Source organism: Eleutherodactylus coqui, chromosome 1, assembly GCF_035609145.1.
Source record: "Eleutherodactylus coqui strain aEleCoq1 chromosome 1, aEleCoq1.hap1, whole genome shotgun sequence".
Lineage (NCBI taxonomy): Eukaryota > Metazoa > Chordata > Amphibia > Anura > Eleutherodactylidae > Eleutherodactylus > Eleutherodactylus coqui.
In genome coordinates, this window is record NC_089837.1 from 366443546 (window position 1) to 366458185 (window position 14640).

The following is a 14640-nucleotide window of genomic DNA, read 5'->3' on the forward strand; positions in this document are numbered from 1 at the left end:
CTATACACAAGTAGTGGGATTTACGCTAACCAAACATGGTGAACTATGTGATATAGACATTGTTGGTGGTCATGTATTAGTACATGTCTAGCTAACAATGAGCTCACACTAAATTACTGCATAAGACTCCGAACTACTAATACCATCAATACGTTACTACTCAGTGAAGTACAGAAGTGACAAGAGAATACTGTGGTAAACTTGGTTCTAATACAAAATGCCTGTAAAGCAATTCTGGTAAAGTGTCAATATAATATTTGTCACATTAACCAGTTGGAAATGAAATACTAGACAAAAGGCAAATAAGCTCAGGCATAATACAGTGTATAAATTAATACTACATTTTATTCCAGTTATTCCTTAGGCATAAATGGATATACTGTAAATGTCTGATAGATGCGGGTCCCATCACTGGCACCTATCTCTAGAACGGGGGTGCACCAACCTCATTTCCTTTAGTGGAGAAAACTAATTGTGAGGAAGCCAAGCTGGTGTAGCACTTATATTTCACCAATACTGAGCCCTTCTCTTCCCTTGAAGGGGTTTTCCCACTAATATAAATTGCCTTAATAAAACTTCCAGGTACCAACTGATCAACTTTGCAATGTAGAGCTGTAACTAAAAAAGCAGCCCCTTTGAGCTCTGCAATTACCTTTTCTCCAGGTGTGAGAAGCAAGAAGTAGCAGGTTTTAACTTTTTTTGTCCTGCCTCAGCGCTGCCTCACAAGTTGATTCTGCGCACTTGCAAAGTGCGTCCATACACTTTTATTTGCTCCATTGAAAGCAATGGAGCCCATAGAAGACCACAATAACAAAAAATTGATGGGACAGCTCTCACCCCTAAATGGTAGTCCGGAAAAATGCTTGGAATTCCGAAGAAAGTGAAAAAAATGAGTAGCACATCCTCCTACTGCCCATGCTTGGTCATGTAATCACAGCAATAATAAACCAAGCATGCGCAGGTAGACTATCAGTGCAATGTGCACTTACTGCGCAAGCTGGGCTGCGTCATTAATTTCTATGAGCACTATTCATTTCAAAAGAGCCCATAAAAGACAGTATTTGCCTGAGCATGTGCAGTGAAATGGATCTTCCGTTGAGCATGCAAATTATGCAACTACTGCACATGCTTGGCATTGTTCATTTACTTCTATGGGCTCTATTGATTTCAATGTAGATCATAGAGCACAATAAAATGCATGCACAGTGACAATATGAGTTCCTGTAAGGGAATAACGCATTTCAGATGCCCACAAACATCCCTGGATATATTTCCCCACATTCTTGCCTAATTTCTCATGTTATCAGGACATCATTATTGTTCTTTTTATTTCACCATCATTTTTTATTGTAAGTCCACAGTATTTGATCATATAAACTCAACTGTAAAGGGTGCATTTAGACATATTAGATTTGGTGTTGGTGCTAATTTTTTACAGTAAGGGCCCATTTGGACACAATGATTATCACTCAAAAGCTGTGTGATAATCGTTGTGTGTAACTGCACTGACATCGTGCAGTTTTCATTAAACAGTTGCTGATCGTTGTCTTACAGCATGCTGAAAAACAACGATCAGCCTTATCAGGAGTTCAAAGCAGGATACAGCTATATACTGTATCCTGCTCCCTGAACACAGGCGGGGTATGAAGAAAACAGTGGTCCAGCTGTGTTCTTCATACTCCACATGAAGCGCACAGCTGTATACCAGCTAAGCGCTCCGCAAACAGCCGGAGTGTGAAGAACACAGCAGTCCAGCTGTATTCTGCATACCCCACTCGGAGCGTTTGGCTGTATAACAGCTTGGTGCTTCGAGAGGAGAACAGCTGGATGCAGAAGACAAGCAACCCTACTTGTCTTCTGTATACCCCGCTCGTAGCACAAGGTGAACGCTCAACGTTTGAGTGATCACTTCACTCTGTAAAGGGACACAACGATTATCGCTCAAAAGACATCTTTTGAGTGATAATCGTTGTGTCTAAACCAGGCTTAACACATCCAAACCACAATTCTAGTCAAATTTGCATGCTATAAGAGCAATGACAAGTACACCTTATGTCACAAGCAGTCCCAGCCAAGGAAGTAGATTTTAGAATAGATCACCTATCTTGACAAACAAACTCTATTTTCAAATTGTACTAAGATGAAAAGAGTAAAGTTTTTCTTTGTGCCTCTTTGAATATATTTAAAGGAAAACCTACGGATACAAGTAACTGGGCACAGCAAGCTTTTCCACTACATTAAACTACTCCTACACATTTTTATATAACACAGTACAAATAGTCCCATAAAGCAATAATGTGTGCATAATCTCAGGTATAATTAAGTGTAGCGATGGACTAAGTAACATGTCAGTGAATGGAAAACAGACTTTTTTCCCCCCAGAAATTGCCTTTGTCAAAATGAAATCTGAGGTGACATGTGGGATAGAAGAAAATTCTACACACTCTTATTATTCAGAAAGGAAAACACAAAAGCTAATTGCAAGCAATTTATGAAGCTGTTAACATTTAAGGACACACGGCTCCATAATCTCAATTTTCAGTTTTTTTATTGCACTAAAAGGATAAACCAATAATGTATCAACCTACAGTAAGTAGAAATGTTATGATAAGCTCATAATAATTGCCACCTTGTCATATATAGTACAAAGCATAACCAAGTGTTTTCAATAATAAACTATTAACACTTCTATTTTGAAAGCATTTCTATTTGTAGCATTTTTTCAACACCTGCCTAAAACTTTTGCACAGTGCTGTATTTCAGCCCAGTATGATAGCACTACTTGAAGTCTATATGTAGACACTGGTATGACGCTATTATTCGCATACTATACTACAGTTTTTCCCTGAAAACAAGACCTACTCCAAAAATAAGCCCTACTCTGATTTTTCAGGACTTTTAGCTAAGCTTGAAATATAAGCCTTACCCTGAAAATAAGCCCTAGCAGCATTACATTTATAAAAAGGATTTATTACCTAGCAGGCTCAATCCACGTCCCTCCTGCTGCTCTCCAAACCACCAGAGTCCCACAGTCCTCAGCTGGTGATAAAACATCACTTTCGGGTTACTGGATTCATAAATCCTGCTTTAACAACTCGATGGCTGTGATTCGTTCTTCGATAGCTGCTCAGCAAATCAATACAGCGCTCAATGAATCAATCACAGCCATTGCATTGGTTCATTGAGCGCTGCATTGATTGGCTGCGCAGTGCTTGACAACCAATCAGAGCCATCACTTCCTGGAGGCAGGATTTATGAATTCCATAACCAGGAAGTGATCTTCTGTGGGCAGCTCCGGAGGGACCCGAACTGAGCCTAATAGGTAAGTATAATAGGACATCCCCTAAAAAAGACCTAGTGTCTCTTTGGGAGTAAAAATTATATAAAACAGGGTCTTATTTTCTGGGAAACACAGTATTTAGGTCCTGTTTGATTCTAGCAAGACTTCTTATGCAACTTTCATAACTTGGAACAATTGAATGTGACTATTCATCTGAGAGAATATGTTGGTCTCTGATACAGATTTTAACATTCACTTTGCTTGCTGCATTCTCTTGGTTACATTGTAAACCCACATTAGCACAGATGAGTCAGGACTCCATGTAGCAGTAAAGCTGCAAATAGTAGTATTTATTTCCGCTCTGATAGCACCTTTCAGAAAACCACATTCTTCTCTATGTGATGTTTATTTAAATATCTCTGCATGAAGGAATATGCTATCTGAGCATTAGTGTTCAAATAGCTGCAGAAAATAAATTAAGTAGGCTCAGCTCTTATCAAGATTTCGCAGAAACAAAAAGCAATACCCATTCTTGCTTCCGACAATCTCTCAAGTGATATTATGTGAATAAGTTATCAAGGCCTAGAGGAATTTCTGGCAGCAGACATATCATTAGCGTCTATGAACAGGTCTGTATCACTTTTATAGACGTGGACACTTTAGCTTCCGCCATACATCTTTGCAAATACATTAAATATTTATTAGGAACCTTTCAAATGGGACGGAATTAATCCCAAAATCTGCATCTGTGCTGCGTTCTGTGGACGATTCCATCCCGCGTGAAAGGTTTTTACAGGAATTTCCTACTTTTGGTTTAATTTGAACTTCTTGAGGGTAATTTCACATGGGTGAGAAAATCACGCAATTTTTGCCTGATGCATTAGGTAGAAAAAAAAATTAGTTTTGAAAACCAATGATTTACAATGGTTTCCTTCCCATCAGCGTTGTTTTCACTGATGCAATGTTGAGAGATAGAAAAAATCGCACCGTGCTCTATCTTTCTGTGATGTGAATTTTTTAATATCTCCCATGTATCCCTATAGAGCATGTGTTTTATTGCATAGCAACGCAAGCAAAGATCTTTACTAACAGTGCTGTAAGGAACGCGTGAACGGGTTGCTTCAAGCTCCATGAAGTAGTACACGATCCGTGGAGTGTGCTGCATGCTTTCAAGGTTCCCATTGGAGCCTATGGAAATCACGCAGCAAATATAGAACATGTCCTATCTTTGCCTGCACCTCGGAGCCAACATGCGGGTTTGCATTCTCATGTCCTATCTTTGTTAGGTGCACGGAGCTTCACTCACCTAACAACCTCCATGTGAACGCTTCTATAGGAACCTCTTGGTTCCTATTCGAAGCTTGTTCTGTGCACTGCTAACAGCGCAAAAAATATGTTAATCTGAACAAGTCCTTATGAAAATATTGTAAATCCATCATCAACTCAGAATATAAACAGACTTCAAAAAACACCACCTGAACATGTTTCTTACAAACTATTTTGTATATAAAATACACAAACCTGCTTGGTACTGTTCTCCAGCTTCTGTACAAGATTATCCCACCTCTTAGCTAAGTCATCTAACCTTGCGTCATGTTTTTGAGACACTGTTGTATTTTTCAAGGAGGAAAGGAGATCCTGATTTAGAGAGTACAGTGTTTCCATTGTCTTCTTTCTAATTTCTAGTTCTCCTTTCAAGATCTGTAAAAGAAAGTTACGGAAAAAAGCATTTGAGAATAGTTTCATTTTATTTGGAAACTTACTTGGAAATATTTTTTATTCTGATGCAGAAGGGGAAAATAAACAACCAAAGCTTTAACGGTAATTTCTTTCATGTTAGGTAAGCAATGTTGATTAGAATTATATTTCTTAATAGATATATTAGCAACCAATGGATTCAAAATAATCTGGTAGGCTTTTGTTTTACTCCCACAGGAGATGATAGCCTGTGTGACATTTATTTTCTATACTTAGCTGTTTTTGACCTTGTTACTTTTTGTAGGCTGAAGTGTACTGTAGGCAACAATGAAACAAGTGGAATATTTGCTAGACTAAGAATAGAAATAGGAAAATTAAGCATTTCTTGTCAGACACTACTTTAAATAAAGAAACAAATGGAAGTGTTTAGGCTGCACTGAACATATTTATCATACACATTCATACACCTAAAATACAATGAAAGATATGCAGGAAAAATAGGAAATTCCTCCAGGTTTAAAGTGAATATTCAACCCTGTATGTATTCTTTCAGTGATGAATTATCTTTATCTCCTTTTTCCAATACAGCGCTCCAAATCCCTTACACAACATTATGGTTGCCTGCATTTATCACCAGTGGGAACTTAAAAGTTTACTGCATTCTGTCGGTTCATTGAACTTAAAGAGGGATTCTGAGCTTGGCTTTTCATGGCCAAGATGGGAAAATCCAGTCCTCTGTTTCCGACCATCGAGCGCGTCAGTGCAGGACTGTTTCCGTAGCACTTATCGAAGTGAATGAGAGCTACAGAAACAGAGTAGCTGTTTTTGTAGCCCCCATTCACTTCAATGCGAGCTACGGAAATAGTGCAGTGCAGGACTCTCGCAGTTACTGGCCAAGTGGAAAGTGGCTATAACAGCTGTTTCCCATTTCAGCTATAAAAGACCAAGGTCTTTCTGTAATAGTAAACAGAAAATGTATGCTCCCTCTAGTGGACGCTGCAGGCAAACAGAATGTACTGCTTTAAATCTATATCTAAGTATGGGATTTGGATTTCTTTATAAAAAAAATAGAGCTTCAAACATTCTAAAGATATATGAGGAGATTAAACAGGACTGATATTTGGACATAAAACACTGTACTGTACGTGCTTTTTAACCCTTTCCAATCCACTGTCTGACGTCTAAAGACATTATGATTTAAGGCTCTACAGCTCCGATTTTGGAAGACGTCTGTCGTGGTTCTCTTACTGTATATTGCCAGCCTCTCTGCTATTGGAGCCTATCCAACGTGTCACCTCATGCAGTACTGGCTTTAGCCAGCATATAGCGCCATTTTATAATGGCAGAAAAAGAGTAAGGCCCCTAGGAAAACCAGGATACAAATTGGATTGGAAAGGGTTAAATTTGATTTGCTTTAGAGACTTTTGGCTGTTTGCTCTGCACCACTTTGAGATAACTTGTGTTAATATAATAACCAATGTAACTATCAAAAGTCTAATTCCTTCTAATTTTACTGTCTACTATGTGCTGTCAAATGAAGTCCATCTCTAGAAATAAAGACACCAAGATGGATTACAAATTATGGAGAGTGAGGGAACTAAGAAGTTTCTGCAAAAGGAGAGACTTACAGAGGTGACTGCTGCTAATTGTAAGTGATTTACTGGGTTACAACTACTGAAATCACATCTACACTGCTCAGCGCAGTTGTACACGATGCCTCTTTGATGTTATGTCTCTGTGCATTCTACTGAGAGTTAGGGACCATAATCTACAGTTTTTCTCCCTATGAAGTGCACAGAAGACATTATAGCAACTAATGTCCACCAACCAGCTCAGGGCCGACTGAGAATTATAGAGACAACCTGTAGAGGGGATAAAGGGTAATAATGCAGGATAAAAGTCATATAATGACCAGACAATGTGTTATTCCTCATGTACAAACACGGCAGCTTATTGTGAGATATAATTATCTCAATTATAAAAGTGCCCATTACAAAAAATGGAAAATCGACTTGCCATACGGTCAATTTAAAAGGCTGAGATGTAACTGTACAAGAGCTGAGAAATTTATGAAACAAAGCAATATTGTTAGAAATATATTAAAAGACAAAGGTTATCCTGCAGATCTAATCTCCTCATCATTGAATAGAGCAAAACAAGAAACCCAGGAGGAAGCATTAAAAAATAGCACAAGAACTATAGCAGAATATCCACCCAACCAATATGTTAACCTTAACTTCATAACCACATATAACTCCTCACACTGCATCATTAGGTCCACCCTTAAAAAAAATTGGCCTATCCTTCAGCAGGACCCCTATCTTGTGAAAATCATTCAGTCCAAACCATTGATCACTTTCAGATGGGTACGGACCCTTAAAGGGGTTGTCCCGCGGCAGCAAGTGGGTCTATACACTTCTGTATGGCCATATTAATGCACTTTGTAATATACATTGTGCATTAATTATGAGCCATACAGAAGTTATAAAAAGTTTTATACTTACCTGCTCCGTTGCTGGCGTCCTCGTCTCCATGGTGCCGACTAATTTTCGCCCTCCGATGGCCAAATTAGCCGCGCTTGCGCAGTCCGGGTCTTCTCCTGTCTTCTATGGAGCCGCTCGTGCAGAATGCAGGCTCCGTGTAGCTCCGCCCCGTCACGTGCCGATTCCAGCCAATCAGGAGGCTGGAATCGGCAATGGACCGCACAGAAGAGCTGCGGTCCACGGAGACAGAGGATCCCGGCGGCCATCTTCAGCGGTAAGTATTGAAGTCACCGGAGCGCGGGGATTAAGGTAAGCGCTCCGGTAAGCTTTCTTTACCTCCCTGCATCGGGGTTGTCTCGCGCCGACCGGGGGGGGGGGGTTGAAAAAAAAAAAAACCCGTTTCGGCGCGGGACAACCCCTTTAAGAACATTTTGGCACATAGCAAGCTAAAAAGCTACCTAAAAACCTCAAACGTTTGCGATCATCAGCTGTTTTTTTTTTAAATAAAGAAAAACTTTCTTATAATAGCAAAGCTTTTCTAAAAGAAGTGTATTTATTGAATCCACAAAAGTGATACACTCTTATTTGAGTATTTCATCCTTCATCATGCTTGAAGTAATCACATGGAAATGGAAGTAATGTAGTAGGCTAGGCCAAAGCTCAAAAGAATGGAGAAAACAGCAGAGAACTGAGCTTAGCGGTCAACTGTGGGTTCCTGATGAAGGATGGATTCAATAAATACAAATTAGCATTATATTCTGGTGTACTGTTGCAAGTCTCTTCTACATATGGATTGTTTTGATGGGTAGTACTCCACCCATGTGGAACATGCACCTTATTAACTTGTTAACAATCTATTTGGTCTTAAAAAACACTCCTGGATAACTTATCTGCTAGACTTACCCCAGTCAACTGTAAGTGCCATTATTGTGTAATAAAAGCATATAAAAATTTAAAGTGGTAGTTCGAAGGTCCATATGAATAAAAGTCGCAAAAAGTTTAGTACCGTATTAGCCAGTAGAGCAAAATGTGATTGTTCTCAGTAAGAGAAACCAAGTAATCTTGTAGATATGATACCTTTTAATGGCTAACAAAAATACATAATGTTATAGAGAGCTTCCAAACCTACTCGGGGGTTCTTCCGCAGATTAAAATAAAAGTCGTTGCATGTCCTATTCTTGTTCATGTCTGCGGATGAGAATAGGACATGCAATGCTCACTGTGGAGATCAACTAGCATATGGATGTTTGTCCGTATGCTTTCCAATGCAAATTATGTCCAAAATTCTCAGTTGCAACTGACAATATAGCTATCTGAATGAAGTCTGCTCATGAGTGATTGCAATATCGGTCTGAGAAACTCAGACTAATATCACACTTGCAAAGCCGCAATTAAGAAAAACGCATTGCTGCACATGCAATTTTTATGTATGCTTTTAATGCTCATGAAAATAGGACATGATTCCACTTTTCTATCTTGCAGCATTGCTGCTAGATAAAAATTGCCAATGTAAATAGACCCATTGCAAATAATAGGCTCTATTTTTGTGGGAGTTTTCTGTGTGTTGCGATGCATAAAACTTGTGATAGAAACTTTCCCATTTGAATAGACTCTTAGATGTATCCTGTCAACAAGCAATAGACACTCATTAAACAATGCTCAAGCACAATATGAATTGGCACAGATAACAGAGATCTCACAGTGTGTGAAAATAATATAAATCCTACTGACAGCAATATGCAAAAAAACATTTCCAATGTATATAGGAATGTCAATTACCAATGTTTTAGAAAACAGAACAGAGACAAAACAGAAGAAAGTTCCAGTTATGAAACTGATAGATTTTGTAAAATAGCAATTGTTAATTCCATTTAAAAAGCCGACCTTAAAGGGGTGCTATCATTAAAAGAAAAAATTCTATACTTACCTATTCATGCCCTGTCAGACTTCTTACCGCATCTTCTCTTTGCCGATCTTCTCCAGTCCCCCGGGTCACCTCACGACAAGCAGCCTGGATCCTCCTCTTCTTGTTTTGGAGTGTCCTTTCTCTGCATTCTTCTTCCTGCAGGTCAGTGTAGGTTATGTCACTAGTGACGCAATGTTCACAGCCTAGGAAGGAATGCTGATCTACTGCTGAGACTGTGCATGCGCGCTGTCTCACCATGATTGTTCATATACTATTCCAGAGAGACAGCGTGCATGCACAGTCTCTGGAATAGCTTGGCACTCCCTGCTAGGCTGTGAGTCACTATTGTCCTACTGTATATTGCTCAGTAGAAGAAGGAGAATTGGGCAGCTTGCAGTGAGGTGACCCGGGAAACTGCAGGAGACAGGACAAGATCGATAGGGAGAAGATGCAGTAAGAAGACTGACGGGGGAGCAATAGGTAAGTATAGAATTTTTTTTTAATGACAGAACCCCTTTAAGCCTACTAAACTGAATGGATGAAACAAACACATACCGCTAATTTCCTAAGGTTAGCAAGCATTTCATTTTGATCCTTAAAATCCGTGGTGTGGATGTTGTTCACAGCTTCTTCTTTTTCCGTGAGCCAGGCATCAAAGCGACACTGAAATATAATATTTGCATGGTTTTAATATATAAATGAGAAAGTCTCTAAAATAATATCTGTAAGGCTGCTTTCACATCTCCAGGGGGTTCCGGTTTCCTGACTCCAAAAGGTAATAATAAGAGCACAGCTTCAACTGCTTGTAGTCTTCTTCATTATTTAAAAGGGCATAATGCCTCCAGACAAAGTGCAAAGAACGCTGAACGCGTTTCGGCCAACTGGCCTTTGTCAACAGCTAAAATGCACTGAATGTTCACAGAATGTAAGACATACAAAACATACACATATTGTTGAATTCATTAAAATAAATTGTACCTATGGTCTGTTGCTGACCGAGAAACACACTGAATGGTCTTTGGGAAATGCGTGTAGTCTGAAGTTGTCTAGTAAACCTGCTACTATGTTTCCACCCAATGAATGTGTAAAGGCAAGGAAAATTCTTCTTTGGATAAAATCCACAAATATCTATGCTCTCCAAAAACAAGGAAATTTGTACAAGATAGAGGATATATGTTCATATTGTTATGTATACAAATTCTTTGGGATCAATGAAGAAAACTTGAATGTCTTTCTAAATTTATTAATACATTTATTTATATTAGACCATATATGTGGACTGATATTCAAGTTTTCTTCATTGATCCCAAAGAATTTGTATACATAACAATATGAACATATATCCTCTATCTTGTACACATTTCCTTGTTTTTGGAGACCATAGATATTTGTGGATTTTATCCAAAGAACAATTTTCATTGGCTTTACACGTGTATTTGGTGGAAACATAGTAGCAGGTGCACTAGACAACTTTAGACTATACCCATTTCCCAATGACCATTGAGTGTGTTTCTCGGTCAGCAACAGACCACAGGTACAATTTGTTTTTAATTAATTCAACCATATGTGTATGTTTTGTATATCTTACATTCTGCGAACATTCAGTGCGTTTTAACTGTGGACAAAAGGCCAGTTGGCTGAAACATGTTCTGCGTTCCTTTTACTTTGGAGGCATTATGCCCTTTTAAATAATGAAGAAGACTACAAGGGCGGCTGAAGCTGCCCTCTAATTATTACCCTTTGGAGTCTGTTTGGAGACGCTAGCCGATGGCCTTTTGAAGCTACAGCTCCCACTTTGTCTTCCTAATACAGTGGTGTCTTGAGTTAAAAGTTTAATTCGTTCCGTGACGGAGCTCTTAACCCAAAACACTCGTAAGTCAAATCAATTTTTCCCATTGAAATGAATGGAAAAGCCATTAATTCATTCTGGATTGCAAAGCTCTCCTAGTGATTTCAATGAGGATGGTGTATATAAGCCCTTCCCTCAAAATCATCCCTAGCTGTAGTGAAAAAATAAAAAAAATATATACTCACCTGTCTGCCGGGGCTCAGGCACGTCTAGCGGCCACTTGTTCTCCCTGCACATCCTCTGAAGCTTTTCAGCAGGCGTGGATTATAAATGCAGGGAAAACAAGCAGCAGCTAGACACACCTAAGCCCCTGCAGGGGCGGACAGGTGAGTATATATTTTTTGCTACAGCTAGGAATGATTTTCAGGGAAGGGCTTATATTTAAAGCCCTTCCCCAAAAATCACTGCAGGGGTTGCCAGCAGGCCATTAATTTCAATGGGGTCACCAGCAGCAGCGGCCCCATTGAGAGCAAGGCTTGTGACTAGAGATGAGCGAGCATACTCGATAAGGCAAACTACTCGAGCGAGTAGTGCCTTAGTTGAGTACCTGCCCGCTCGTCTCTAAAGATTCAGGTGCCGGCAGGGGGCGGGGAGCGGCGGGGGAGAGCGGGGAGGAACGGAGGGGAGATCTCTCTCTCCCTCTCTCCCCCCCTGTTCACCGCCGCAACTCACCTCTCACCCGCGCCGGCAGCTGAATCTTTAGAGACGAGCGGGCAGGTACTCGAATAAGGCACTACTCGCTCGAGTAGTTTGCCTTATCGAGTATGCTCGCTCATCTCTACTTGGGACTCACAGAGGCAGAGGAATACCGGGAAAGACAAGTCTTTTTTTTTTAAATATTCACTGAACGTATTCCTAAAACGTAACTTTTATTAAATAATATTTAAAACAACTCAGGGTGCCTCACTGACACGACGTGACATAGACAAACATATATATACAAAAACAGCTCTATATTGAGCTAATGATAAAAAATGTTAGGAGAGAAACCCCATATGAGTGAATAGCTCATATAACAGGAGGAAGGCACCCACACATAAAAATAGTATATGCTGGTGCCAACCAACAATAGTATGGGGCTACTGACCGGAACTGCGATGGAGCAATTCCTAGATATAACAAGTCCCAAAAGAGAAAATCTTGGACCCGTGCCAAAACTAAACTGGATAAGTTGATTCACGAATATAATTTAATTCGCATTTGGTTCTCGATTCAACGCGTTTCTGTCAGAGGACTGACTTCATCAGGAGCCTACTATCGTGGACAAGTTACACTAAGAATGGGTAAAATAACCCTAACTAATATAAAAGAACAAAGCTGCCGTGACTTGGCGTAGGGCGGATGAAACGATACCACAAGGCCCGATGATGGAACAAAGCGGACCGTGCACCCCGCTCTCACACTCCTAGAGAGTGGACAGTTACCACAAAGACCAGTCGCCTGAAAGCACAGACAGTGCAGACAGACGGTGACCCAGAATAAGTGGTACGCAGCTAATGTAAAAGAACAAAGCTGCCGTAATTTGGCGTGAAAACCATGCAACGATACCACAAGGCCTGATGACAGTGCTATACGGGCCCTTGGATCGTGCACCCCTCATAAAAAATAGAGGGTGAGCAATAACCACCGTTAATGCTCGCCTTAAAGCGCCAAAAGTGCAAACAGATAGTCGCCCAAAAATAGTGGTTTGCCAGAGAGCCTTAAATAAAGCCGAGAAGTAGATACTTAAAACCAATCTATTCTAGATTATCAAGATTCTATGTTGTCAATAGTAGGGCAACAAATAGAGTAGGAGTGTGAGAGCAATGCAGCAGCACCTCCAGTCTGGATGGTAGACTGGAGGTAAAAGGAATGATTTTCAGGGAAGGGCTTATATTTAAAGCCCTTCCCCAAAAATCACTGCAGGGGTTGCCGGCAGGCCATTAATTTCAATGGGGTCACCAGCAGCAGCGGCCCCATTGAGAGCAAGGCTTGTGACTAGAGATGAGCGAGCATACTCGATAAGGCAAACTACTCGAGCGAGTAGTGCCTTAGTCGAGTACCTGCCCGCTTGTCTCTGAAGATTCAGGTGCCGGCAGGGGGGCGGGGGAGAGCGGGGAGGAACGGAGGGGAGATCTCTCTCTCCCTCTCTCCCCCCCCCCCCGCTCCCCCCTGTTCACCGCCGCAACTCACCTCTCACCTGCGCCGGCAGCTGAATCTTTAGAGACGAGCGGGCAGGTACTCGAATAAGGCACTACTCGCTCGAGTAGTTTGCCTTATCGAGTATGCTCGCTCATCTCTACTTGTGACACAAGCTTTTGCTCTTAAATCAGAGCAAAAATTTGGGAGAGAGCCTGTTCTCAAGTCAAAAAGCTTGTAAGCTGAGGCACTCTTAATTCAAGACATCACTTCAAGGCACTGCAGCAGAGGTGAGCCCGTATTTTCATATATATATATATATATATATATATATATATATATATATATATATATGTATGAAAAGAGAAAAATATATAAATATATATGAAAAAATATATATATATATATATTTATATGTGTGTGTGTTCCGTTTTTCTGCTCCGTTTTAGGAGCAGGAGAGGGGAATCCCCTGGCCAAATCAATGGATTATGATGGAACTGAACAGCGCTGAATGGACCCCGTTGACTATAATGGGGTCTGTTCAGTTTCTGCTCAGCTGTCTGTCAATTTACCAGATGAAAAAGTGCTGCATAGAGTGCTTTTTCTTCCGGTATTTTGTGCCGAAACTGCAACAGAACCTCCGAATGGAGATTCAAGCGCAGATTTGATAGCAGCATGATAGGTTCACAAATCTTTATTACTTTAATATGTGTGATGTTAATATGTACATAACTGTAGCTAAATTTAAAGCAGTTTATGGCAAATAGTCCCTATGGAATAAGTCACTAAGGAATGTTTTGTTTAGAGCAGCTTCAGACGAGCGTATGCGCAATTGTGCACACTTCAGCACAATGTATTTGGGCAGTGAACCATGTCTGATCAGGTAGATTTGCACACATACAAGTGCATAGTACTGAACCTTTTTAGCGCACAGAGAGCCAGTTTACACGCACGTGACACATTCCTTTCATGGTTTAAAAGGCTATTTATCCTATTGAAGACCAGATTTATTCTTTATTTCATGGAATTGTGCAGTGTATTGCATATTTGTGTGCATATTGAGTGCATAATTGCGCATCTCCCTTAGACTTCTATGGGGCTCTTGTTATGCAAATATGCAGGAAAATAGAGCTGGACTTTTTTTTTTTGCATGCACACAAAATATGTCTGCAAAACATGCTCATGGGAATGAACCTATTGACATCAATGGGTTCTATTCTTTGTGCATTGTGCGCATATATTCGCAAAAACACGCACAAATATGATTGTTTGAAGAAGCTGAAGAAGCCCTTAGGTGGGATTGTGC

At 40.2% G+C, this 14640-nt stretch overlaps 1 protein-coding gene across 1 annotated transcript in view; it reads right to left on the reverse strand.

Moving 5' to 3' along the window:
• Positions 1-14640, reverse strand: part of DMD (dystrophin) — a 2524637-nt gene that overhangs the window by 1577997 nt on the left and 932000 nt on the right. The window contains exons 15-16 of the mRNA XM_066577956.1: positions 9923-10030; positions 4802-4981 (exon numbers count right to left, since the gene is read on the reverse strand). Coding sequence (XP_066434053.1) covers positions 4802-4981; positions 9923-10030 — 288 coding nt within the window. The remainder of the gene's footprint in view (positions 1-4801; positions 4982-9922; positions 10031-14640) is intronic.